Raw genomic sequence first — 23,723 nt, 5'->3', positions numbered from 1 at the left:
GGGGCGCAAGTCCACGGCCGGGCCGTGAGCGCCGTGACAGTGGCGCGGAGTGGTGGGGGCGGCTGTGTGTGGAGCGCGTCTTGGCGTCCACGGCCACCAGTCGCCGCCACCACCGCCACGACGCGCCCGCCCCGCCCCGCCCCGCCCCGCCCCGCCCGCCCCGCCCCGCCCGCCGCGCTCGCGGCCGCGGCTCGCCCGCCTCGCCGCCAGCGCCAGTCTCCAGTCTCCCCGCGTTGGTCGTCGAAGGTGGCCCCGCGCCGGTCGGTCTGTGCCTCTGTCGGTCCTGCCAGTGCGAGAGAGATAGAGAGAAAGAGAGGAGGTTCTGCAATTGTTGGCGCCGCGCGATATCAGCTGCAGTGCTGTGCGCAGCCGCGGCCGGCATGTGACTCCCAGTGTGTGCGCGTGTGTGTGTGTGAGCCAGTGAGAAAGAGTGTTTCGTGCATATGACACTCGAGCAGTGACGTGACGTCGCTGGCCCTCCGTAGGCCCAGGATGGCGGCGACATGGATGCCGTCCAGAGTGCTGGTGCTCCTGGCGGTGTCGGCGCTGCTGGCCTCGGCGTCGGCGAGACACGGTAAGGCCGCGGGAAGGCGGATGAATGGCCTGAGGGGCGTGGTGGGCCTCGAGCAGCCTCGCGCCCTTGGTCGCCTGGAGCGTGCCCATCGAGGACGGACATGCAGTGGGGTGGTGGGCCTCGGCCGAATGTCACCATCAGAACTCTTCCACCATGGAGACGCCGGCGGTGACGTCATGGCAGTGACGTGGCGGGGCCGGCCAGGTGGGGCCATGGGTTGGGCTGACAAGCTGACAAGCCGAGGCGCCGGCAACGCGCGGCGGCGCCGTACAGGCCGGCGGGGTCTGCGCGAGCAAGAGGTGCTGCCAGCCCCGCGGCCCCGCGGATACATAGCGGGAATACCCCTGCGGGGGAATACGACGCATACAGTGGACTGCACGCGGGCATAACGAACTGCCATGACATATAAAACATGCTCTGGCTGTTGGAAGTTCGCGGCTCCGAAAGCCTTCGAGCAACCGCAGATTGTGGCGCTTTTCAAAATGTGCACCAAATCTCGGCGGCTGGACGAGGAGACCCGGTGGCACTAGTACGAGAAGGCGAAAGCCAATGAGTATGTGGCTGGGCCGCAGAGCCGCAGATACGGCATACTGCACCGAGGTGTCAACGACCGTGCACGCGCTCCCTGGCGCACACCACACCTCATTGGCATGCAGCTCGGCGGCAGCGGCTCAGCGGCCCCGGTGCATTCTCGGCTCAAGTTCATCCGCATGTTGGATAACGTCGAGTAGACTTGGACCAACAACTGGGAAGGGTTCAGGGTGTAGGCGGCACCCGCGAGAAACCTACGTCCCACTCTGGCTTTCTGCTGCTGAGGAAGAAGTATGTGTGAGCCATGTGTGAGCCTTGTTCAGGCTCGGATTGGCCCCCAAAAGGCCCCGGCAGATAAGACCGCAAAAGGCCCCCGATCATCATTGTTTTTACCCTTTATTACCGCTCCCAAACTAGTTGCGGTCAATAGCCTTCCCGTACAGGACATGAAAGAGTAGGGTCTTAAGAATTCTAGGGCGTCAAGGGAGGCCTTTTACGGCAACTAGATTGGACACAGTGGCCACCCAAAGTCAGCAAAATCAGCAAATTTCCGATATTCGACTACTTTTTGACCAACTTGGTCGGAAAATCATTGCGGTCAAAGGCAAAATGGTTGTGGTCAACGTCTTCCCTATACAGGGCATGAAAGAGTAGGGTCTTCAGAATACTAGGACGTCGAGGGAGGCCTTTTACGGCAACTAGATTGGACACAGTGGCCGCCCAAAGTCAGCAAAATCAGCAAATTTCCGAGATTCAACCACTTTTTGACCAACTTTGGTCCCAAAATCGTTGCGGTCAAAGGCAAAATGGTTGTGGTCAACGTCTTCCCGATACAGGGCATGAAAGAGTAGGGTCTTGAGAATACTAGGACGTCGAGGGAGGCCTTTTACGGCAACTAGATTGGACACAGTGGCCGCCCAAAGTCAGCAAAATCAGCAAATTTCCGAGATTCGACCACTTTTTGACCAACTTTGGTCCCAAAATCGTTGCGGTCAAAGGCAAAATCGTTGTGGTCAACGTCTTTCCGATTCAGGGCATGAAAGAGTAGGGTCTTAAGAATACTAGGACGTCGAGGGAGGCCTTTTACGGCAACTAGATTGGACACAGTGGCCGCCCAAAGTCAGCAAAATCAGCAAATTTCCGAGATTCAATCACATTTTGACCAACTTTGTGACGTTACTGGTCACAAATCCGAAGCCCCCGGCAGATTTTTCTGCCTGTCTGCCCTGGCCAGTCCGAGACTGGCCTTGTTCTCCATTCATTAGGCACTGCTTGCTGAGCCAGTCACTCTTGTGAGTGTTCAGGCAGCTCGCTGCAAATTTCTTTGAGGGCACGAAGAACAAACACAGAAACGGCGGTCTCGCGTTCTGCTTGGCTGGCCTGGCTGGCCTGCAAGCGAACACGGCAGCGGACTGCAGGGGCCCCTTCGATGCAAGATAACCCGAGATCCCATTGACGTCGGCCAGGCTTGCCCGCAGGGGGCGTGGGGGGTCCTGCTAGGCAGACTTCTGCCTCTTCCGCGCCTACACTGGACGAGTGCGAGGGCGAGGGAGACTGAGCGACGAGACAGCACCGTTCCAAAGCTCAGAGCAACCCTTTTCGGCTACAGTGTAGCGCGAGCGTGCTGCCGCACGGCTCGAGCAAGGCTGCCGTTTGAGTTGTTGGTGTCGCACTCGGGCTTGTTTTGGTCTTGAGGTTTGGTGGGCGCGGACGGCACAGTGTGGCGGCACCGCGTGCCAGCGGAAGGTTGAAGGGCACTGCTGACTGCAGGGCACGGCGGCGAGGGCCGCGGCGCGGGCGCGGTGGAACCGTTGCGGGCGTGACCGCGTGACTGCGGGCGTGGCGGCGTGGTGGGGTCACGAGCGAACGGAATGCGTGCGCCTCTCTGTGCCGCGCTGTGCCGTATGCGGCACGCCGGCCGGCTGGGCGCGGTGCCGGTGCCCGGTGCGGGTGAGGCCGATAGGCCCAGCCGGCCCAGGCAGGGCGCAGCGTCCTGGTCCATTCCAGGTTTCCCCGCCTGTCGGCCTCGCCTGGGCCTCGCCGCTTGCCGCTGCGTGTTGCATGCTCTGCCGGGAATCCCGCGCAGTCGCTGCACGGCCTGCACGCTCATTCCGGGCTGCCGCTGTCTCTCTCGCGCACAGGGCGTCCCGGAGGGTAACGGGGGTAACGCAGGGGTGCGAGAGGGGCAGAGTCAGCCCGCTGAGCCAGCTGGGCGTGGCGTGCGGAAGGTGCCCAAGGTGCCCAAGGCGAGGGGGTAAACACTTCAAGAAATCGTGTACAGACTACACTGAGAGAAGGGGTCGGTGCCTCACGATAAAACTGTGATTTGTTGAACCCCCCAATGGCGACAGTTACACGAGTTCAATCCTTGCAACTGTTCAGCCGATGATCACAATAAGACTGCTAAATAGTGAGAGTGACTGAACCGCCAATAATAGTCAGCATGAAAGGACTCGATTAAACTGGCTTTAGTCATAGGCTTGATCGATGGTCAGTAGTCGCGACTAAAGCGTTTAGGTGTGGCACCGAAACACTGGCGATGCGACACTCAACACGGAAGTCGCGTTGCCATCGCCCAGCGCTCTGCCACACTCATAACAGTGCGGTAGCTCAGTGGTCTCCGTGCCTGGAGGCTGGATAAGAAGCCGGGTTCGGGGGTTCAACTCCCCGTAGCGCAACCAGTTTCTCCTGGCATAGTATCTTTGTATACTATTGTGCTGCCAGGAGATGGACTGTGGGACACTTGGGACCCCAGGAAAGGGAGCGAGCTATCATTTTCTCGGTGCGTCCGCACACATTCGTCAGTCCAAGAGGCCCATCAATGCCGGCCTCTCTCAGTTAGCCAGGTGGGCGAGTTGGTAGAGCGACGGACTCATAACACGTAGGTCCGTGGTTCGAGCACTCGTTTTGGAGTCGTTTTTTCATCGGTTTACGTTTATGTGTCAGGACTAAACAGTCAATCGTCAGACCTTATCGCATTCAGTCACTGTAACAAGATTTGATTTAGTGGCAGTGGCTAAAATAGACAGACGACATGTTAGAAAAAGAGTACATCTCACAACTAAAGTAGTGCGACTAAACGATTTAAATGTGGCCATCGAACGTTTAATTGAACCCCCAGCGACCAAACAGATTGGTTGTCACAGCTGTAAGTTTAGGTGTGGCCCCAAAACATTTCCCTCAGTGTACTCGGTATTACGCTGTATTACGGGGGTATTACACGTGTATTACGGCCTTAAAATGCCAAAATTTGGCACATTTGACCCAGAAATGGTATTACGACCACGTGTATTACGCGTAATACACGGTTTTTGTGTACAGGGTATTACGCGAGTGGTTACCCCCTCGGCCCAAGGTGGCCAAGGTGGCCGCGAGGTGGTCCGTTCCGGCGAAGGTGCCCGTCAGAGACGGCGGGCGGGTCGCGGGCCGCGTCGCCGAGGGCCTCGAAGCCTCCCCGCCCCCTCTCCACCCTCTCCGCGCACCAGCAATGAATGCCCCGGGTAGGAAAGCCTTTTCAACTTTGGGGGCAAGGCTTGGCGATCCCTTGGCGACTCCTTGGCGCCGATAAGTACTTTCCTGTCGCGGCTGGCGAGGCAAAGGAGTGCCTGTTCCTGGAAGAAGCCGCACCTTCGCCCTCACGGCTCGGATTCGGACTCAGCGAGTGTTCCTGCTCCAAAGTGTACTTACACATAACATACACTGCGAACCGTCACTTGCGTACCAGCCGCGCCTTTGCTTTCTGTTCTTCCTATTTTACGCCCTTTTTTGCGTTGCACGCACATGTCGTTCCACCCTTTCATTTTTCACTGCCAGGGCCATGCCTACCGGTGCACTTTATGGCGTGTGCTTTGTGTTCGGACGCTTGAGTTTTGAGTTTTGTGCGTATTCGTAGAGGGGAATGACGGAAGCGCCCCACGGAACCAGACCAGGCCTGGTGGGTGTCTTTGCTGAGTTGACTGGCGTGGCCGCTGCGTGTTCTGTCTGGTTCTGTCGTGCTGGTGGGATGGGCGGGCGTAGCGGCGGCGTAGCGTAAGCGGGCGGGCGGGAGGCGGGCGGGAGGCACCTGTCGGGTAGTGTCAAGGTCACGGTGCATCAGGCCTGCCGAGGCCTGCGCTACGCTTCGGCTACGCTAGGCTCCCCACATTCCTCTGAGGTACTGCGTACCGGTACCGCCTCGCCTCGCTCGGCTTGCTTATGGGGTGCTTTGAAGCCCAGCGGGCCTCGCAGCCCGGGTGTACCTGGGCGGTGCTGTTGTGTGACGAGACGAGAGGCCCTGGCGTGCCCTGCAGTGCCCTTTGCCGCGCTTCCGATACGCTATCTCGACTAGATAGGGCCCGGCCGCCGTAGGCCGCCGAATCGAGGTCCTGGGGCGCGGGCCGCGGGTGCGCCGCATCCCGCGTGCCAAAAGCACTGCACGCACCACGGCAGCACAGAGGGCAACGCGACCACGGTGTACCTCGGTGTACCTACACCGTTTACGCCGTGTACACCGTGAACGCGGCACATGACGTCGCACTGGCCGCAGCGCGGGTCGCAGCGACCGCGAACCGCAAGACGCGCCGGAAGTGTCGCGTGGACACTGGAAAGAACTCTCACCAAAGAGCTGCTTTTTTCTGCCGAAGCGTATCACTGATAGGCTGTGCTTGCCTGGGAAGTGACGAGGGTGTGCTGCCCGGGGAATGCCGCCACCACACCGCACCAAAGTCGCGCACTTGGCGGCCTGGTTCGGGCCGGGCACGTCGCGCGCGTCTCCCTCGGCCGCCAAACCGCGCCAAACCCACGACGACGAACGCAACGCGCTTGTGTGTAGTGCACCGTTACTCGCCGTGGTTCCGGAAGGGCATGACGTCCGCCGTCCGCCCCGGTTATCTGCTTCGCGCCCGCCAAGCCTTCGTCGGAAACGGCTTGATTCACGCTGGTCGGCCGCGCCGCGCCGTGCCGTGCCGTGCCGCGCCCTGCCCTGCCCTGCCCTGCCCTGCCCTGCCCTGCCCTGCCCTGCCCTGCCCTGCCCTGCCCTGCCCTGCCCTGCCCTGCCCTGCCCTGCCCTGCCCTGCCCTGCCCTGCCCTGCCCTGCCGTGTCCGCCGCGGGGTGCGAAAACGCCCAACGTGACACTCGGATTCCGAGGAAAACATTGGGCAGGAATGAAACGGCCTGTTTTGGCGGCACGCTGCTAATTCAACGCCCTCCCCTCTCCTCTTTCTGGCGGTGTAGGTGGCGTAGCGCAGCGTAGCGCTCGAGTCGCGAAGGCGTTGGGCCGGTTGGGCCGCGTTGAGCTGAGGCGCAGCGGCTAACTCTCGGCGGGCCGGGCCTTGCCGGTCCTGGCCGGGCGGCCACCGCGACGCCCATCTTCATTGAGGAGAATAGAGTCCGTTTCGTTTGTTGTGCCGTCTGCGTCGCGCTGTCCCGGCCCGGGACCGGACCGCCGTTTGGCTACCAAACGATGCCGAAAAATCGTTTTGCCGCTCTGTCTCTCTCGCATCCCTCAAGGGACGTCCTCGTCTGCGACAGAAACAGAGCGAAGACACGACTCTTCGGAAGCATTCTGCGCTGGGTTCTATGCGCTCCTGGAGTCCAACAACGAGGGCGAGAGAGTGCAGTCGCGGAGAAATTACAAAAATTGCGCGATGCGTTTCTGCACTGGGGCGTGCGCCGTGTGCGCCGTGTGCGGGCGGCGAGGCGAGGCGTGTGCTGCAGTGCAGGCGCTCTGATCCGCTCCGCCGTGCGCAGTGCGCGTAGTGCGGCGCCACGCCGTTTTGTGGTGCACCTTTCGCTTTCGCCCTTTCGCCGCACGCAGCACGCGGCGTGCCACGCCAGTCTACCTCCCGTGCCGAACACGCGTTCGGGGCGCTCGGGACACGGGCACGCGGCACGCCGAGCGGCACGCCCACCTGTCGCGCCTTCGTGGAGGGCGTTGAGGGCCAGCGGCGCCAGCGCAGAGGCCTCAACTGGAAAAACTGGCGGCCTCGCGTCCGGGAGTCGGTTTCGTCGCTCTGTCTCTCTCGCTCTCACCGTGTGTGCTAGACAGACAGAGCGACGAAAACGACTCTCGGAATCAGTCTACTGTTGTGGGGAATCTGTCCAGTTTTCTCAGCTGCAAGGCCCACTTTGACATTACATGTGCGCACTGCCCTAACTGTGGCGTGACTAACTACCGCACAGCGCTTGGAAAGGGAGATTGGGGCCCTTTGCGAAGGACTGCGGTCCGTGAAAGTCCCCGCGGGGCGTCGCGGGGCCACACCCGAGCCCTCCGAGCAGGGCAAGCAGGGCAAGCAGGGCTAGCCCTGCGTCGTGGCCCGCGTGCCTGCGCGATAAGTCAGCCAGCCGGGCGACTGCGGCTTGGCGATACTGTAGTAGATGGCGATATGCAGCCGCTGCCGCTTCCAACACTTGCTTTGCCGCAATCTTCAAAACATTTCCGAAAAATCCGGGGATCTTTGTTTTTCTGTGTCCCCCACCCGCAACCACCAAATACTAAAATGAATTCCGTCCCAGCGCCGACTCGTTCTCTTTTCGCCGGCATGAATTCAATCAAGCCCTGATTGAATGAAATGGACGAAACGAAGCGAAGATTTCGTCTCGTTATTTGGAAGGCGGTGAGGCGAGAGTCAGCGGCTTCGCGCGTCGCGGTGGCGTCGCGGTGGCGTCGCGGTGGCGGCCGATTAGGTGAGTGAGCGCTGAGTCACGGACGAGTAGGTAGCGCCCTAGCGCCGAGCGCCGGCCGACGCTGCAGGATGCGCTGCATGCCAATCGCATGCAGTGCGACGAGGAGGCGCGGAGGACGCCCGAAGAATCAATGTCTCGTCGCTCTGTCTCTCTCGCACCCGCCCGGGAGGCCCAAGTAGTACGTGACGAAGCCCGAAGGGCCTCACCCAGGGCAGGGCCTCGCCGTGGACGGCATGAAGATGGACACCTCACACCGATCGAATCAGCCCATGCAACAGCGACTTCCGGTGGGCGGTCCCGGCGGTCCCGGCGGTCCCGGCGGTCCCGGCCTCCCCTCCGCAGTCTTTATTTCGAGAGCCCCTTGACGGCCCCGTGCCGTGTGGCCCGCAGCACGCCCCGCAGCACGTCCTCCGCGTAGATTGATCAATCTGGACACGCCAAAGGCGGCCAAAGGCCCACGGGGTCCGCGGGGGCCAGCGGGGCCAGGGACTGCGAGTCGCCCTCAGAGAGACCCTCTCCGTCCCCGTCGGCTTGGCGGGGCCGGCCACACCGGCCGCACTCGCGGAGTGCGTGCAGAGGTACAGTACACTGGTCTGAGACGTGCTTGATGTCTCTTTTTGCCAGGGTACCTCTGCCTTGTGCCGCGTCCGGGGAGAACGAGCCGCGTCACTGCACTTGACTCTCTCTCTCTATCTCTCTCTATCTCTCCTCTGCGCCGAAAAGACAGAAATAAACAGGGACGCGCGAAGGAATTGAACCCACGCGCGCGGCCGGGCCGCGGCGTCCCTTGGCGTCGCGGGCCCGCAGGCCGGCGGGCCGTGAGGTCCCCGGCTGGCACAAGCTGACACAGCTCAGCATGGCGAGCAGTGCGGCGGCTGGCTGGCTGGCTGGCTGGCCGGCCTTCCGCCTGCCGGCGTGCCGCGCCGCCTGCAGGACGGAAGTGGAAGCATGAATGCACTTGAACGCGCGTGCAACGCGCCTGCCTCGGTACCGATACGCGATACGCCGTCGCTGACGTTTCTTCGCGCTCGCGGTTTTCGTGCTTTGCAGCGCTTTGCGGCGCTCTGCAACGCGGACCGGTTTCGTGTATCGAATATATTCCATTCGGGTGCGCTCAGAAGGCGAGCGCGTCGCCGCGCCGCGCCGCGCCGCCCGGCGATGGAAGGTTGTTGTAACCTGGAAAGTGGGTGAAGGCCGCTCAGCGCGCCACCGCGCCTACCGCGCCGGACTCACGGCGCGACGTGCAGCCGTGGAGTACGTACTCTACCATGGTGCTGTTTCGGTCCAACAGGCTGACGGCCGCGGGGCAGCGGGGCTGCCCTGGAGACCCTGGAGGGGGCCTGCAGTTCGTGGAAGGGGCGCCCACCAACGCCCACCAAGGAATTCTGTACACCTGGAAGCACGGTGTACCTGGATCAATGTTTTGACCACTAAATGATGTCAGGTATTGGTCTCATTGCCTTGCCTCGGACACACTGTGCTCTCCAGGCACTGCCGTTCCATTGGGCGGGCACACCCGAAATCCGGAAAGAGAGTGTGTGTTGGTGGGCGGGGGAGGGGGGGGGCAGGAAGAGCACCGTGGGAGTGGCCGTGGCGGCGTCAAGGACGTCAAGGACAGCTCGGCTCGTCTCCTCGTCGAGTCCTCGAGGACCTCAGCGCCACAAGCTTTCCCGGTCCCTCCGCGATTCCCGTGCCGTCGCGGCTCGGACTGCACTGGACTTCCCCGCCATTTTAGTTTCGCCGACCGCGGGGACCGGCGGGCGGGACGGCGGCCAGCACACCGATTCCACAAGTCGTTTCGTCGCTCTGTCTCTCTCGCACTTGACAGCCTGCCGGCCTGCCGGGACGCGCCGTGAGTGGGAGAGAGACGACCGACTTGCGACTCTGTCCACAGGTCGAGGCGCCGCGCTCGGTCTCTTAGTGCCTGGTCGCGGGTGGAGTCGCGGACGCGACGCGCCCAACAGGTTGCCGTGCCGTGCCGTGCCCCGCCGTGCCGTGTCGAGCCGCATGATGAGTCACTGAGGCACGCGCTTCGCCGCTTCTTGTTTGGCGTGGGGCGTGTCTGGCGTGTCTGTCACTCTCTGTCGGCCTGGGGGCGGTCGTCGCGGTCTTCGTGCAGGAACCACCCGCACGTGGATAACAACTCCATTATAATCAGTGGCGACCCCCTTCCCTTCCCCTTTCCAGCCCTCCCAGCCGGCCAGACCCGCTTGCACAGAAAAAGTGTTCGGCTACAGTGGCGGGCATGTCGTGCTATCAGGGGCCGGGCCGCCGAAAGCCGAGGAGGCGGCTGGGCTGGGCCTGCCTTGGGCCTGCCTTTGGCCTGCCGGGCGCACGTCCTCATGTGCCCTTATCTTGAGGCACGCCCACCACAGGCCAAGCCGCCAAGCGCGGATCCAGGGCAGCGTTCCCAAGCGGGACGGCGTGCTGTGCAGCGGCACTACACTCGTAAACCAGTGGTGACTTGGGATCCCGAAGGGAGTGTAGTGTTGCCCCTTTGCCGACTTACTGGCACTGGCGGAACGATTCGCAAATTGCTTACCTGTTCGAACGGGTCGTAACCCCATGTTGCGAACAAACCGCGTTCCCGACACCCGGCCCGTTCCCAGGTCAACGAGCAGTACGCCGAGCAACAAGCGCAGCCCCTGCGCCCTGCGCCCTGCGCCCTGCGCCCTGCGCCCTGCGCCCTGCCCCCGCCCTGGCCCGCGCCCGCGCGCGCCCGCGCCCTGCCCCCGCCCTGCGCCCGCCCCGCCGCCCCTGCGCCTGCGCCCGCGCCCGCGCCGCCGCGCGCCCTGCCCCGCCCCGCGCCTCCCTGCGCCCTGCGCCCCGCGCCCTGCGCCCTGCGGTCACTGCGGTGGCTTTGTCGCTTCAGCTTCGGTCTGCTGCCGGCAACCCGCACCACCCGCTGCGGCATTGCTGCGGTGCGCTCGCCGTGCTGTTGCAGGGCTTCAACTTGACGGCCTCCTCGGCCTCCTCCGCCGGGCTTGTGTTTCCACGGCCGACCTAGTAGTGACGAAGTGACCGCACCGGCCCCTGAGGCTCGCCGTTCGCCGCGGCCGGCAGGCTGACCCCGAACAGTGCTCTCGACGTTGTCCTTCTCTCTCGCACTCACGGGCCGTTCCGTATGGGTGCGAGCGAGACAGAGCGACGAAGCACTGCGAAGCACTGCTGGCGCGGCGCGGCCGGCACCACACAACGGGGCACAAGTGCCTGTGTGACTGTGTTTATCCGTCGCGGCTGCCTCTGCTTGCGCTGCTTGCGCCGCTCTCGGCGCTGCTATTCTCTGGCGTCGGCAACAAGCGGCAACATCCTGCGAGTCGGCCAGCCGGCCGCATGACCAGAGTACGGTGACCAGACGGCCCTTTTGTGCCCAAACAAGGCCCTGGCCGGCCCTCTCAAGCATACAAATTGAAGGCTAATTTAAGGCTGACTGGGGGTGGGGGTGAGATAATTAATGTGCACCAAGTCCCCATGGACCTACGAGGAAACTGCGGACGCCGTCGGGGTGCGTTTGACGGTTTGAACCGGCGTCGCCTTACAAGTCACCCAGTGCTCGCTCGGCTCATGTGCCCTTCATTGTCGGGGCCAGGGTGGAATGAAGGACGTCGGAGGGGAGGAGAGGGTTAGGGGTGAAACTGCTGATGGAACACAGACCCCGTTTCTTTGGGACGGCCAGCTGCCTCATCTGTCTCGCTTCGGCGCTATCAAGTCCTGACGGCGCTGGTCCAAGTGAGTGTGCGCCACAGGCGGCCACAGGGGTCTGCGTTGCCCAGCAACGCCGTGCCGTCTTAGCACCTCGGGCCGCCTGGACCTCGGCTTACGCGTCTTGAGACAACAGGGCATGGCCTGAGTCCTCCAGTCCTACATCCCCCCCCAAATTTTTTTTTCAGAGGGCAAAATGAGAAACAAATTTTTTAACCAATTTTTTCGCACTTTCATGGCTGCAGCTCACGTCCTTTTTGTGAGATGGCCATTTCCGAGGTTCAGACCATAGAGGCAAGTGTAACGAACATTTTGCCGCAAACCGCATTAAATTATCTTAATATTTGCGCCCGTGAGAGTGGCACAAAGGTAAAAAAAAAGGTGTTTAGAGAAAAAGCCCTTTAAGTGGAAACATAGATTTGACGTTTTTTTTCGGATTATAAATGCGTCTTTTGACGTATTTTAGTTCAGTTTGCGCCAAAATGTCCCTCTTTTCAACTGCGTTTGGGTGGTTCAAGGGTTTTGTAATTGAAGTTCAAGTGAAAACCCTGAACGTTAACAATTGGTCAAAAATATGCAAAAATAATTACCTTTTTAGCAACTTCAAAAATGTGCACAAGCCAAAGTAATCGGAATTTCGGGGTGGGGTTTGCGGCCTTCGACTCGGGATGAATAGCAGAAAAATAAGATAAAATAAAAGAGAAGGCAAAAATTTGTCGATTTTCACTGGTGTGCCCCCTTAAGGCTGACTGGGGGTGGGGGTGAGATAATTAATGTGCACCAAGTCCCCATGGACCTACGAGGAAACTGCGGACGCCGTCGGGGTGCGTTTGACGGTTTGACCCAGCCGCGTCGCCTTACAAGGTCACCCAGTGCTCGCTCGGCTCATGTGCCCTTCATTGTCCGGGGGGCCGGGGGTGGAATGAAGGACGTCGGAGGGGAGGAGAGGGTTAGGGGTGAAACTGCTGATGGAACACAGACGCTGTTTCTTTGCGACGGCCAGCTGCCTCATCTGTCTCGCTTCGGCGCTATCAAGTCCTGACGGCGCTGGTCCAAGTGAGTGTGCGCCACAGGCGGCCACAGGGGTCTGCGTTGCCCAGCAACGCCGTGCCGTCTTAGCACCTCGGGCTGCCTCGGACCCTCAGGCTTACGCGTCTTGAGACAACAGGGGCATGGCCTGAGTCCTCCAGTCCTACATGGCCGCCGCCACCCCGCTAATGCTTTTCCTCCGTTTCCAGGGCGGGACGACAGGCGGCGCCGCGCGGTGCCGCGCCCTCGCATCGACCCCGAGCTGGATGAGTACGTCCTGGACAGCGGCGACAACCTCAAGCTGCGCTGCCAGAGCGCCTTCCCGGTGCGGTGGGAGATACCTGCGGTAAGGACAAAGACCGAAGCACCGAACTTGTTTTTCGTCACTTGAGCGGACGACCTGTCCACGCTTGCAATGCGAGCATGGCAACCAACAGGCAATCAATGCCAGGTAGACTGGAGCGCCTGGCGGGTAGGCAGCCCATCAGGCACGGCGAAGCAACAGGTCGTCGCCAAGGTCGTCGCCCCGCCCCCCGCCCCCCGCCCCCGCCAACCCGAGAGCTTAGCTAGAGCTTGCATGGGGTTGGAGCGGGTTGGAGGCAGATCGGGTGGACGACTCAGTCCAGTCAAGCGGCTGACTCTGGTCTTTGCCATCATAATGCTGCTGACTCTGTGAAAACTCCATCAAAATAGCGTCTGGAAACTTGGCATCACTTTCTTTGTCCCAAGTTCCAGCTTAGAAAGCAAGTTACCTCCAGAAAAAATATTTTCACACAGCCTTTTCTGGAATGTCATAAAGGTCTTAACCTGTTCAAGTGAGACTTTTGGCTTTTCTGTTTGTAGGAAGCTGAGAATGATGTCGTCAAGAAAGTTCTATTTGAACCAATGGAAGATGTGCAGCCTTATATCATTCACTTAGAACTTGCAAACACAAATTACATGCAAACTGGGTACTACAGATGCGTAGATAATCAAACCTTGGACTTGGAGGATGGTCAGAGAGTAACTTCTATTTACGTATATGTGAGAGGTAATGTGCCAAACTTTTGTGATTGTGTGTTATCTTCAAGTTTAACCCACTACTTAATCCAAATAAAATTTCCTTTGGTTTTAGATGAAACAGAACTTCTTGCCCTTGATCCAAATCCGCCACCTCTGACGGTCAACTCTGGTGGCAAACTAGTCATCCCATGTCGCCCTACAGCTCCAAATGTATCTGTCACTTTGACTAAAGATGCTCAAGAGGTAAGAACTCCTTAATTAATTATGCATAACTTCCCTTGGTATTCTTTGGAGGTACGCATGATTCACCGGGGTAATTAATACATGTACATTTTTGCTATGGAAATGGCCCTGTACATAAAAATATTCGTTCACTTGTTACACTGGGTTAAAGGAGATTATTCTTAACTTATGGTAACATATTAAATATTTATCCAGGAAGAGGTTTGCCATACTTAAAAAGGGGAGGGAAAAAAAGCATTCTTGGCTTTGGGCTCAGTGTAAATAATTGTGCCAAACAATTGTTTTGTTTGCTTTCTGTCGGCTTCTTTTTTCTTCATGTAACTCACTTACTGTCAACAAATTCGCCTTTCTAACATCTCTGCTGTCTAAGGAAACCTTCTTTTCAAAATGTTAAACATTGGTTAAGTTTGTTGTGTCAATAGGTGTAGTTCATCTTGAATGGGGGTGGCTGTGCTTTCATACTCACGGCTTTCTAAAATAATAATAAAATTGCAGATCCCTTACAACAATGAGATGCTTTATGATGGTTCTTTGGTGTTCTTCGATCCCCATGAAGGCTTTGTAATACAGAACTGTAAAGCAGCTCACGCTGGTCTGTACACCTGTTCGTCGGAAAGTTCCCTCTCCAATGTCTACGTTCATGTGATGTGTACGTAGTCATGTTATTTTCCATGTTCCAGTCCCTCGCTGTGGTTTGTAGATTGGCTACATGTTGTGCGCTTTTTTGCATGTTGAGTGATAAATTGTTAACTTTCTGCAGTTCTTCCCCTTCCCTCTCCCTTTCCTAAAAATATATAAATCTGTGTTACCAGCTACCCTTTTGCATTGATCATAACAGAGCTTTTGATCCTGCTTTCTTTTCTGTGATCAACTTGTTTTCCTTCCACTAAGCATTCATTTCTTGCTTCTATTTTTCACAATGGTTTTTATCCGTCTTGGTATGAGATTGGGATGAACCACCATCCTGCACATATTGTGGAATATTTTATGGACACTTTTAAATTATTTTTACAATGAAATTTAAGCACTGCCATTTACACGAGATGTCTGAAAATATAAATATATATACATGTATATTATGTTTGGATTAGAGTTTTAAGTGTATGTGTGGCAACTGAAAATGGTTTCAATATTTGGGGCCATTGAAAATGGTTTGGTTGATTCTTTTCAGATTGTGGTGGGAGCAAACAATGAAGTAAGCTTTGATCCCAAGATTGGTTTTACTTATCTGAAGCCTCATGTGATCGACTCCGGGGAGGTGACATGCACTGCACAAAGCGGCTCTCATACCTCCACTAGTAGTTTCGAAGTCCACATTCCTAGTAAGTAAGATTAGCAACCTACCTCTTCTCTCATCTGTAAATTGTTGAAGAAGAATCATACATCTTAGCCACAATTATACTGCTACATGCAGTTATTGTTTCTCTTTCTTTAATGCCGCTTATTAATTACTGTGGTCCTGTGTCATATAAGGCTTTTGGGAGTTTCGTTGGCTGCGTAAATTTTTTTCTAGGAGTAGTGGAAAACAGATCAACCCTCAAGTCTCAGATTATTTTGTGGAAATGTGTAAGGTGGTGGTTTGTTGCTTCAAAGCATGCATTTGCAATGGCTAATTCATCTTCCTTAATTTATCATTTCAGATCATTTTTGTATGTTGTAAATCATTCAGTCTTCTGCTTAACTCTTCCAGTTAATAAAAATTCCACTGAGTTGTGGGTTTTTAATGGCTTGCTAAGATATAATTTTCCTTTCATCTCCCTTTTTTCTTTCTAAAGTTGTCTTTCATTTTGCATTTGATCGCCTTTACCTGTTTACATCGCACTGTGGCTACTTCAAAGGAACATTTTTTAACATATTGTTCAAAACTTTTGAATTTGACAGCTGTGTCTGACGATGTTGCTACTCCATCAATCCATGCGCCAAACCATGCTATCATTGGGACTTCTTTGGTGTTGAATTGTTCTGTTCCGTATGAGAATGGAATCTCAATGGCATTAGAATGGGCTGTCCCTGACCAATCAGGAAAAGACGTAAGGATTAAAAAAATATTTTCTGTCTTACAAGAATAAATTATTAAGGCAAACTGCGATGGTAAAAATAAATGGATTGTGTTTCAGTCTGGCCGTATTGTTGTTGGAAAATTAAGGGAGGTGAAAGAGCCATTAAATGGGGAACAATCATTAGCAGTACGCACTGTAGAGATCAAGCAGGTGAAGAAAAGTGATGAAGGCTTTTACAGCTGCACTGTAAAAGACAATGCAAACAACCAAAAAGTCGAAAAGAGATACATTCCTGTCTTGGGTAAGAAGTTTTTACAAAATGTTGAACTTAAACTATAACTTCTCCTGGTAAGATATGGAATCAAATCTAACGTGTTGCTCCCTTTTGTTTTAGAACAAGGATCTTCATACATCAACCTAACTGTTCAGGGTGACAAAACTAATATCACTGCCAATGCAGGGAGTGATGCATCTGTGCAATGGGTTGTGTATCACTCAGCTCACCCAGAGCCACAACTAGAATGGTGAGTCTTATCCCTCTTCACAATCCTACCAATTCATTTCAGTTATTCTGATTTTGTATCTTTCAAATTTTTAGGTATGACCCTGAAGACAAAGAAATAACATCATCGTCATCATATGGCAAATTTGAAGTTTACCGTGATTCATCCACCACTCGATTAGTAGTAAAGAAACCAAGTATTCAGGATACCGGGGTGTACAAGTTAAATGCTGTAAACCAGGGCACTAGAAAAACTATAGAACTCTTTTTGAATGTCTTGGGTTAGTTCTTTCCTTCATCTTGAAACCCATCTTGCCTTGGTGCGAAGTTTTCTTTCAACGCACCACTTGATAATTCTTTTCTGACTTTTTAGGTGGTCCTTATCTGAATGTTTCAATTGAACCATTTTATATGGTCAACACCGAGGCTAAAATAACTTGTACAGTGCTGGGAAATCCTCTGCCCATTATTCAATGGGCTTTTAGACCATGCACTTTCCAACCCCTGGAAGATTGTGAAGTTCGTGACAGTGATGAGTTGGATGTAAGTTTTTAAGTTTTGGCACGAGATAGCCACAAGTTGGGAAATTGGTTTGGAAAATGGCTTACCATATAAAGATCTGGATCATTCTTCATTTGCAGGTAGATAATTTCTCTGAAGAAGCCTTTGGTAAAGTACAGTTGCGCTCAAAATTAACAATGATTGCTGTGCAGTCTGGTGTCATTCAAAGCAAAGCTTGCAGCTCTGCTGGGGAATGTGTCAAAGAAGAAAAGAACTTTTATGTCACAGGTGAGATATAATCATGTGATGTTCGGCCTGTTACATAGAGCTACCTCTTATACATGAATTGCCTTCTCTTGGTATTATAGATGTTCCGCATGGCTTCCATCTTGAAGGCCCAAATTTAACAGTGGAAGGGGAGAAAGTGGAGTTTAATTGCAGCGTATCACCTTATCATTATACCAGGGACATTGTTTGGAAGTTTGATGGTCTCACAATCGGCGAGGACCGTGGTGAGTTTCCTTACTGTCCTATATTCCTCTTTGGGTATGTTTGTTTCATCCGGGTTCTAATAATTTATTTTCAGATTTCCACATTTCTACAAAGAGCACGGTGTTTTCTCACCGTAGTACTTTGACAGTAAAAAATGTTACTAACACAAATGAAGGAATTTATTCCTGTGTGGCTCTACATGTAGGCAGTGGACTTCCCAGTGAACACCAAATCTCTCTTAATGTGACAGGTAAATTTATTTCGAATTCTGTGAACAGGAAAGAAAGTTAAAGCTATCTTCTTTTGTTAAATTTTTATTTCCATTAATAGATGTGAAAGTACCAGTTTTTGGAAACAAAACAAATTTAATGGGGAATGTAAAAGAACTTGCTGAAGGACAGAGCTTCACACTATACTGCTTTGCCAGTGGAATGCCAAAACCTCAAATCAAGTGGTTCAAGGTACTTAAAAATTACTTTATACTGTACTTTTATAAAATTTACTAAATATTTACCATAGTATTAATTTATTCTTATGTAAATATTTTTAGGGAAAAACACCTGTAAAGCTGAAGACCAACCTGGAAATATTGGATGATGGGAGAAAGTTAGACTTTAAGTATTTGACTCTTGAAGATGATGGAAGGTATACTTGCGAGGCCACTAACAGAGGAGGAACTGTCCATCGATCTATCACCTTAAGTCTGTTAGGTAAGTATTAGTTTTCTTACTCTTCATAATTTCCCTTGTGAATATTCTGCATTGCCGCACCATTTATTTAATATTTCAATTAATTTTCAGACAAAAGAAAAGGAGTGAATGTGGGCCTAGTTGTGGGTCTATTAATTTTAGCTTTGCTCTTGCTTGCTGTCATCATATACCTGTGTGTTCGCGTTCGTCGAGAACAGGTAGTTATGAGACTATTTTGAGCAAAACTTCTAAAAACTCAACTAATGTCATTGATTTTGTTTTGCTTTTCACTTTGAATAGAAACTTCGTCAGCGACTTACAAGTGCTGGACTTATGCACTTTGAAGAAGGTGCCATTGAAAATCTCAATATGGATATAGGTGTAGAAGACCAGGCAGAGCTTCTTCCCTATGATCGCAAATATGAATTTCCTCGAGACAAGTTAAAACTAGGTATGTCATGCAAAGACTGGGGAAATAGTTTCCTCTTATGCACATTTATTATGTTTATGTTCTTTATCTTCAGGCAAAACCCTTGGATCTGGTGCTTTTGGTATCGTAGTGAAGGCAGATGCATATGGTATTATTGAGAATGAAGCTGTCACTCCCGTAGCTGTCAAAATGGTAAAGAGGTCAGCTGATAGTAACATAATAAAAGCTCTTGCTTCAGAGCTCAAAATAATGGTTCACCTTGGAAAACATTTAAATGTTGTGAACTTGTTAGGAGCATGTACCAAAGGGTTGAATAAAAGTATGTATTTTTACTGGTCTCTTCTAATATCAAATATTGATTCAATTTTACTGTTTGCTATGAAACCTATCTATTGTTTCTTTTCCTTTCAGTGGAGTTATTAGTAATTGTAGAATACTGTAGGTATGGTAATCTACACAACTACTTAATGAAACATCGTAACCATTTCATTGATCAAATTGATCCTACTACGGGTTTGATAGACCCAACTAGAGTTCCTGAAGCTTCTGCGAATATTCCAAATGGACGAAACAGGTGTGTTTTCTATAACCTACTTTAACAACCTACATTCAATTACCTTCACATCTTCATACTGTAATTACAATTTACTACCGGCCTATTTCCTTCATATGCATGTATGCAGCCTACATTTATTTCTACATCGCTCATTACAAACCTTGAAACTTTCTGGTGGTGGTTTACACTTTTGTGATTGCATGTGTATTTTTGACTATTGTGGTTGTGGTTTCTAACACCTCATTTCATCTTTATATTAATCCCAACTAACACTACTACCAACAGGTTAAATTATGCAGCCCTTTCCTTCTCCAACAGCGGTCATTCTGACTCATTCAAAGGCGAGCGACCTACAGACTCAAGAGCTGATTATCGCAGTCAGACTGATTCATCTGAAAATTTTGTAACTGGTGCTACAGAAGCTACCTTTGTGTGTATGACACCGACAGGTGCGTCACACATGCAATTCATTGTTCATTACTTTTGGCATTGATCCATGTTCCGCTACTTCAATGATTTAATTTTTTTGCTTAGGAGAAGAGGGATTTTTAATGACTAACAATTCTACTCAACAACCAGACTGGAGATCAAATTACAAAGGGGACTATAAAGGAATAGTCAGTCCTATTACAACTAGAGATCTTCTGTGCTACGCTTTCCAGGTGGCTCGAGGAATGGAATACTTAAACAGTCGAAAGGTAAAGATAAAGATCATGTAATTAATGTCTGAGACTATAATTTTATTTTATTTCTTTACCTCTACCTTTGCAATTTTTCAATTTTTTTTTTTCATGCAGATTCTTCATCTTGACTTAGCTGCAAGAAATATTTTACTTGCAGACAACAACATAATTAAAATTTGTGATTTTGGTTTAGCTAAAAGTGTTTACAAAGATGAGAACTACTTGAAGAAAGAGAATGTAAGAAAGTGCTAACTTTGTAACAAATTCTTTGTTTTTTGTTTCTGAACTGTCTTTCTGAATATTATTATGTGTATTTCTTGTAGGGTCCATTGCCGATTAAGTGGATGGCAATAGAATCAATAAGAGACCGCACATTTTCAACTCAATCTGATGTCTGGTCATTTGGAATTGTCTTGTGGGAATTCTTTTCACTAGCAAAAACACCTTACACAGGTGGGGATCTTTGTTACCCCCTAAAAAAAGGGACTGATATAATTTTAAAATGCTCTAATTCTTTTTGGTTTTGTTTAGGTATGCCAGCGGATGAACACATGTACAAGAAATTAGAGGAAGGATATCGAATGGAAAAACCCCCCTATGCTACAGATGATATGTGAGTTCTTTGGACTTCAGACTTTTTCAGAAAAATAGTACTATTTTCCAAAAGTCAAGTACAATCTTCATTCTTTTGTTTTTGTTTAGATATGCTGTGATGATGGATTGTTGGCAAGCAAGGCCAGTGCTGCGTCCATCTTTTACAGAGCTAGTTGATACATTAGGTTCTATGTTGGAAGATGGTGTTCGTAAGGTAAGTAGCTAAATAAAAATATTGCCATTTTTAAAAAAGTTTTCCTAATAATTTAACACATCTCTGTATACTGTTAACAGCATTATGTTGATTTGAATGAGCCGTATGTACAAATGAACCACCGCTGGTTAAATGAGTCTGGTCACAATGACTACTTGGGGATGTTCAGCTCCCCAACGTACACAAATGTTATGTCACCGTTACCTGTGGAAGATGACGAGCCACAGCGATACCAAAATATTCCAAGGGGAGCTCCTACTGTGGTTGCAGACCATAGCTTACCAGGGGCTTATTTAAATATGACAAGCCCCTTTTCCACAGAACTTGATACTATTTTTAGCCCAACTAGGCCAGGTACAGTATATCAATGATATTTGTTGACTGCATATTTTAAAATCAGAGCCTTTTAAAATCTAAATCCAAGTTGTGCTCTTCACAGGGAGCAATGGGGGAAATGTTTTCAAATTCCAAACCCCCCCACAAGGCAGAAGGTTACGCGACACAGAAGTAAATGATGATGTTGAGCTGAGACCTATGTTGAGTGGAAGCAACAGGAGCAGGAAATCAGAGTCTACTAGTGGACACGAGTCTGATGACGCCTCAAGCCAGTACACAGCTGTTCCAAGCAGCCGGCCGGTCATGCCAAATGTGGACAGCAGGTATAAATCTTAAGTTTCTCTGTAGCTGATTGTTTTAACTTGCAAACAAACTCAATTCATTATATTGTACCCTCCTTTCTTGTTTAAAGCTGAAAAGTGAAAGTCAAAAATAAATGCACTGCTTCTGACTATTTGCTGAGCTTTCTTCTTCAGGTTGTGGGGCATGGAAACATGCATGATATTGTTTTTTTCAACAAGAATTATTGAATCATAGATTATTGAATAGCTTTCTTGATCAGAATTTTAGCAGTTTCTGTTTCATATCAGTTTCTTTTTAGAGCAAGACTTACAGCATTTGCTTTGTGATATGTTTCTGTTCAGGCCGCCGAGTGCGCGGTTCAGCAGTCCCATCGACGACATATCCTTTTCCTTTAATTAGGTAATGCTCCCCTCACATTCCTTTGCCTGCCATTTGCATTTTTTTCCCTCGTGAGGGTCTATTTTGGGTCACTGTCAGTGCAAGGTTCTTCCAAAGTACGAGGTTCTTCTGAAAATTTTAACACTACAGAAAGCAGTACTGGAGTGAAATTTGGGACTGACGGAAAGGTTGTAGTGCTATTTTCTTTGAGAATGCAATCTGTTTAAAGCTTTGGCTCTTTCCTTGCTGAGGGTGGTAGAATAGTTCGCTGCATTTTTAAAGTAGATGTCATTCATCTAAAAAAGTTTCTAGGGGTGGATTTTTTAGCCTCTGCAAGCTGCATGACTCTTCACTGTTGTAGTCTGGGGGTATTGGTGCTGGATGATTTTGTTTTGTCTCTTGCATGTGTTTATCCCTGGTATGTGTATTGTTTTGTTGTTGTTTTTAATCGTATTAGTAGTGGTTTCAGAGTTGGGAGTGACCTATGTATCTGCCCTCAGTTGGCATTTGTTAGTTATAATAAACAGACAGAAATAATTAATAATTATTTCTTCTGAGCTATGAAATAATATTTCAGGTCTGGGATGTCTAACTTCACGCAGTAAATACCCTTAACACATCATTAAAAAATTTACCGATGCATTTTTAGCATGAGTTGACCTTTTTGCCTTATGAGGAAGCCAGATTATTCCTCAATAATTCTCAAAACGATATCTTCAGTCTTCACTTTCCTAGGTTCACTGAGGTTCTCTTGTGTGGTTATTGTTTTTCATGTGACTGTAATTGAAATACCTACTGTGTGGCGGCCTTTGTAAACGTCCTGTCCTCTTTGTTGCCTTTTCCTTGTGTAGGGTTGGTATCGCTCTCAGTATTTTTTTTCAATAATGAATTTCCTTTTATATTTATGTGTTGTCTATGAACTGGTTTGATTTTGTTTCTATAGTTGATCTCAAGTCCCTGGTCTGCGTCCCTAAATTTCAAAACTCTTTTAGATGCATGGACTAACAACTCAATTTATGGTTTCTTCTTCATGTTACCTTATTCAGCATTAATTATTTGGGATTATCTCATTTAGTCTAGACTCATCAAGCTATCAGCATGGAAGCTGTTGAGGTTGCAACACGTACTAACAAATATCTGTAACATAAGTAACATGCTTACTGGTTTTGTTATTATTTCAGGAGCTCACCACAAAAATCTACTAACCAGGGCAAAGTGCCAAGTTTCTCAAATCCGAGCTACAGTTTTGCACCTGACTTGGACAATTATGTGAACTACAAGCAACGGAACTTAAAACCACCAGAACCAATATCTAACATGTCTCCTCCTACGTTCAGTACCTTTGGAAGAAGGGCACCTGTCCAAGAGAGACAGCTTCCTCCCAACTATGTTAATATTCCTCAACAACGAGCTCCCCTGGCTCTTAGCGAAACTGACTTCAATGACCCTCCCTATGTCAACTAAACCATTCTAGTAGAACACAATATCACTTTGCATCATAATGATTCAAAAAGATAAGGCAAATTTTGATGTGATAGAAAGTTGTAATGAGGTCACGTTGACCCTTCCTTGGACCCTTTCTAGTGGCATAAATGCTGTATATCTATGCTCTTTTAAAATTAGGAAGTATCCTAAGAGAAAACATTAATGTATTACTTGTGAGTGAGTGAATCATCCACTTACATTTCTTGTTGGTCTTGAGTGTTGTGACCACTTGAGAAAAAGATGTCCAGTCGCCTGGACATAAGTTCTGTGATAAATAGGATTTTATTACTTTATTTCAATTTTAGTTCTTTAGTATTAACGTTTTGTATTATACTGTAACAATAAATTTGACAGTCATGTGCTATCATGTAATTATTTTTTCAAGACTGTTTGAATGCTTAGAAATAATGTATCTTGCACAGATTTTGTCATTCACGTTATTGAAAGATATCAGTTTTTGTTTTGTATTGAGGTTCAACCAAGGATCAATACTGGTCATTTGCAGTTGTATGAGCGCATTCTTGGGTGTTCTTTAGATAGAGCTGTCCATTGTACCTTTTATTGTACAAACTAAAAATAATTGTAGTGTAGAATTTTTACCTGTAAACAAGCTGTAAATAAGCTGTAAATGTGATGACTTGAAAATAGAAAAATAAGTGTTAATACTGTACCCTAGCAAGAAATGGGTCATCTATTCGTTGTTTTGAGAATCCATTTCTGACTGTTATTATTTGTAAATTTGCATATTACATGAAATTTTCCATAAGTTTCGTCTGTGCCAATGAATCCGTTCAAGTGGTTAATACAAAGACTGG

The 23,723-nt window shown here is 50.7% G+C and overlaps 1 protein-coding gene across 6 annotated transcripts; it reads left to right on the top strand.

Moving 5' to 3' along the window:
* Positions 1-234: 234 nt before the first annotated feature.
* Positions 235-23,674, top strand: LOC117650510 (vascular endothelial growth factor receptor 1). Of its 6 annotated transcripts, XM_034393991.1 has the most exons (29): positions 235-574; positions 12,710-12,846; positions 13,344-13,530; positions 13,615-13,745; positions 14,241-14,394; positions 15,627-15,775; positions 15,863-16,046; positions 16,140-16,269; positions 16,344-16,528; positions 16,621-16,790; positions 16,889-17,036; positions 17,117-17,260; positions 17,335-17,490; positions 17,571-17,701; positions 17,791-17,950; positions 18,041-18,147; positions 18,230-18,380; positions 18,454-18,678; positions 18,771-18,933; positions 19,201-19,364; positions 19,450-19,613; positions 19,713-19,835; positions 19,922-20,051; positions 20,130-20,211; positions 20,301-20,406; positions 20,487-20,760; positions 20,846-21,065; positions 21,387-21,444; positions 22,605-22,738. In XM_034393991.1, exons 1-28 carry the CDS (start codon positions 493-495, stop codon positions 21,442-21,444), a joined length of 4,215 nt encoding a protein of 1,404 aa, XP_034249882.1. In that variant the 5' UTR covers positions 235-492; the 3' UTR covers positions 22,605-22,738. The 6 variants fall into 6 exon arrangements, with proteins under 6 accessions (XP_034249882.1, XP_034249881.1, XP_034249878.1 ...); XM_034393990.1 differs by lacking the exon at positions 21,387-21,444 and having other exon boundaries at positions 19,234-19,364; positions 22,605-23,674; XM_034393987.1 differs by lacking the exon at positions 21,387-21,444 and having other exon boundaries at positions 22,605-23,674.
* The last annotated feature ends 49 nt before the right edge of the window (positions 23,675-23,723 follow it).

Source organism: Thrips palmi, unplaced genomic scaffold, assembly GCF_012932325.1.
Source record: "Thrips palmi isolate BJ-2018 unplaced genomic scaffold, TpBJ-2018v1 HiC_scaffold_5, whole genome shotgun sequence".
NCBI lineage: Eukaryota > Metazoa > Arthropoda > Insecta > Thysanoptera > Thripidae > Thrips > Thrips palmi.
The sequence above is the reverse complement of the archived record's forward strand: the minus strand, read 5'-3'. Positions and strand labels throughout refer to the sequence as shown.

What these genes read in the sequence shown, in the direction of transcription:
- LOC117650510 (XM_034393987.1), top strand. Translation starts at nt 493, where the DNA reads ATGGCGGCGACATGGATGCCGTCCAGAGTGCTGGTGCTCCTGGCGGTG. An exon ending in CCAGAGCCACAACTAGAATG is followed by an intron (nt 16,270 to 16,343) that starts GTGAGTCTTATC and finishes TCAAATTTTTAG; the next exon opens with GTATGACCCTGAAGACAAAG. An exon ending in GTGACAGTGATGAGTTGGAT is followed by an intron (nt 16,791 to 16,888) that starts GTAAGTTTTTAA and finishes CTTCATTTGCAG; the next exon opens with GTAGATAATTTCTCTGAAGA.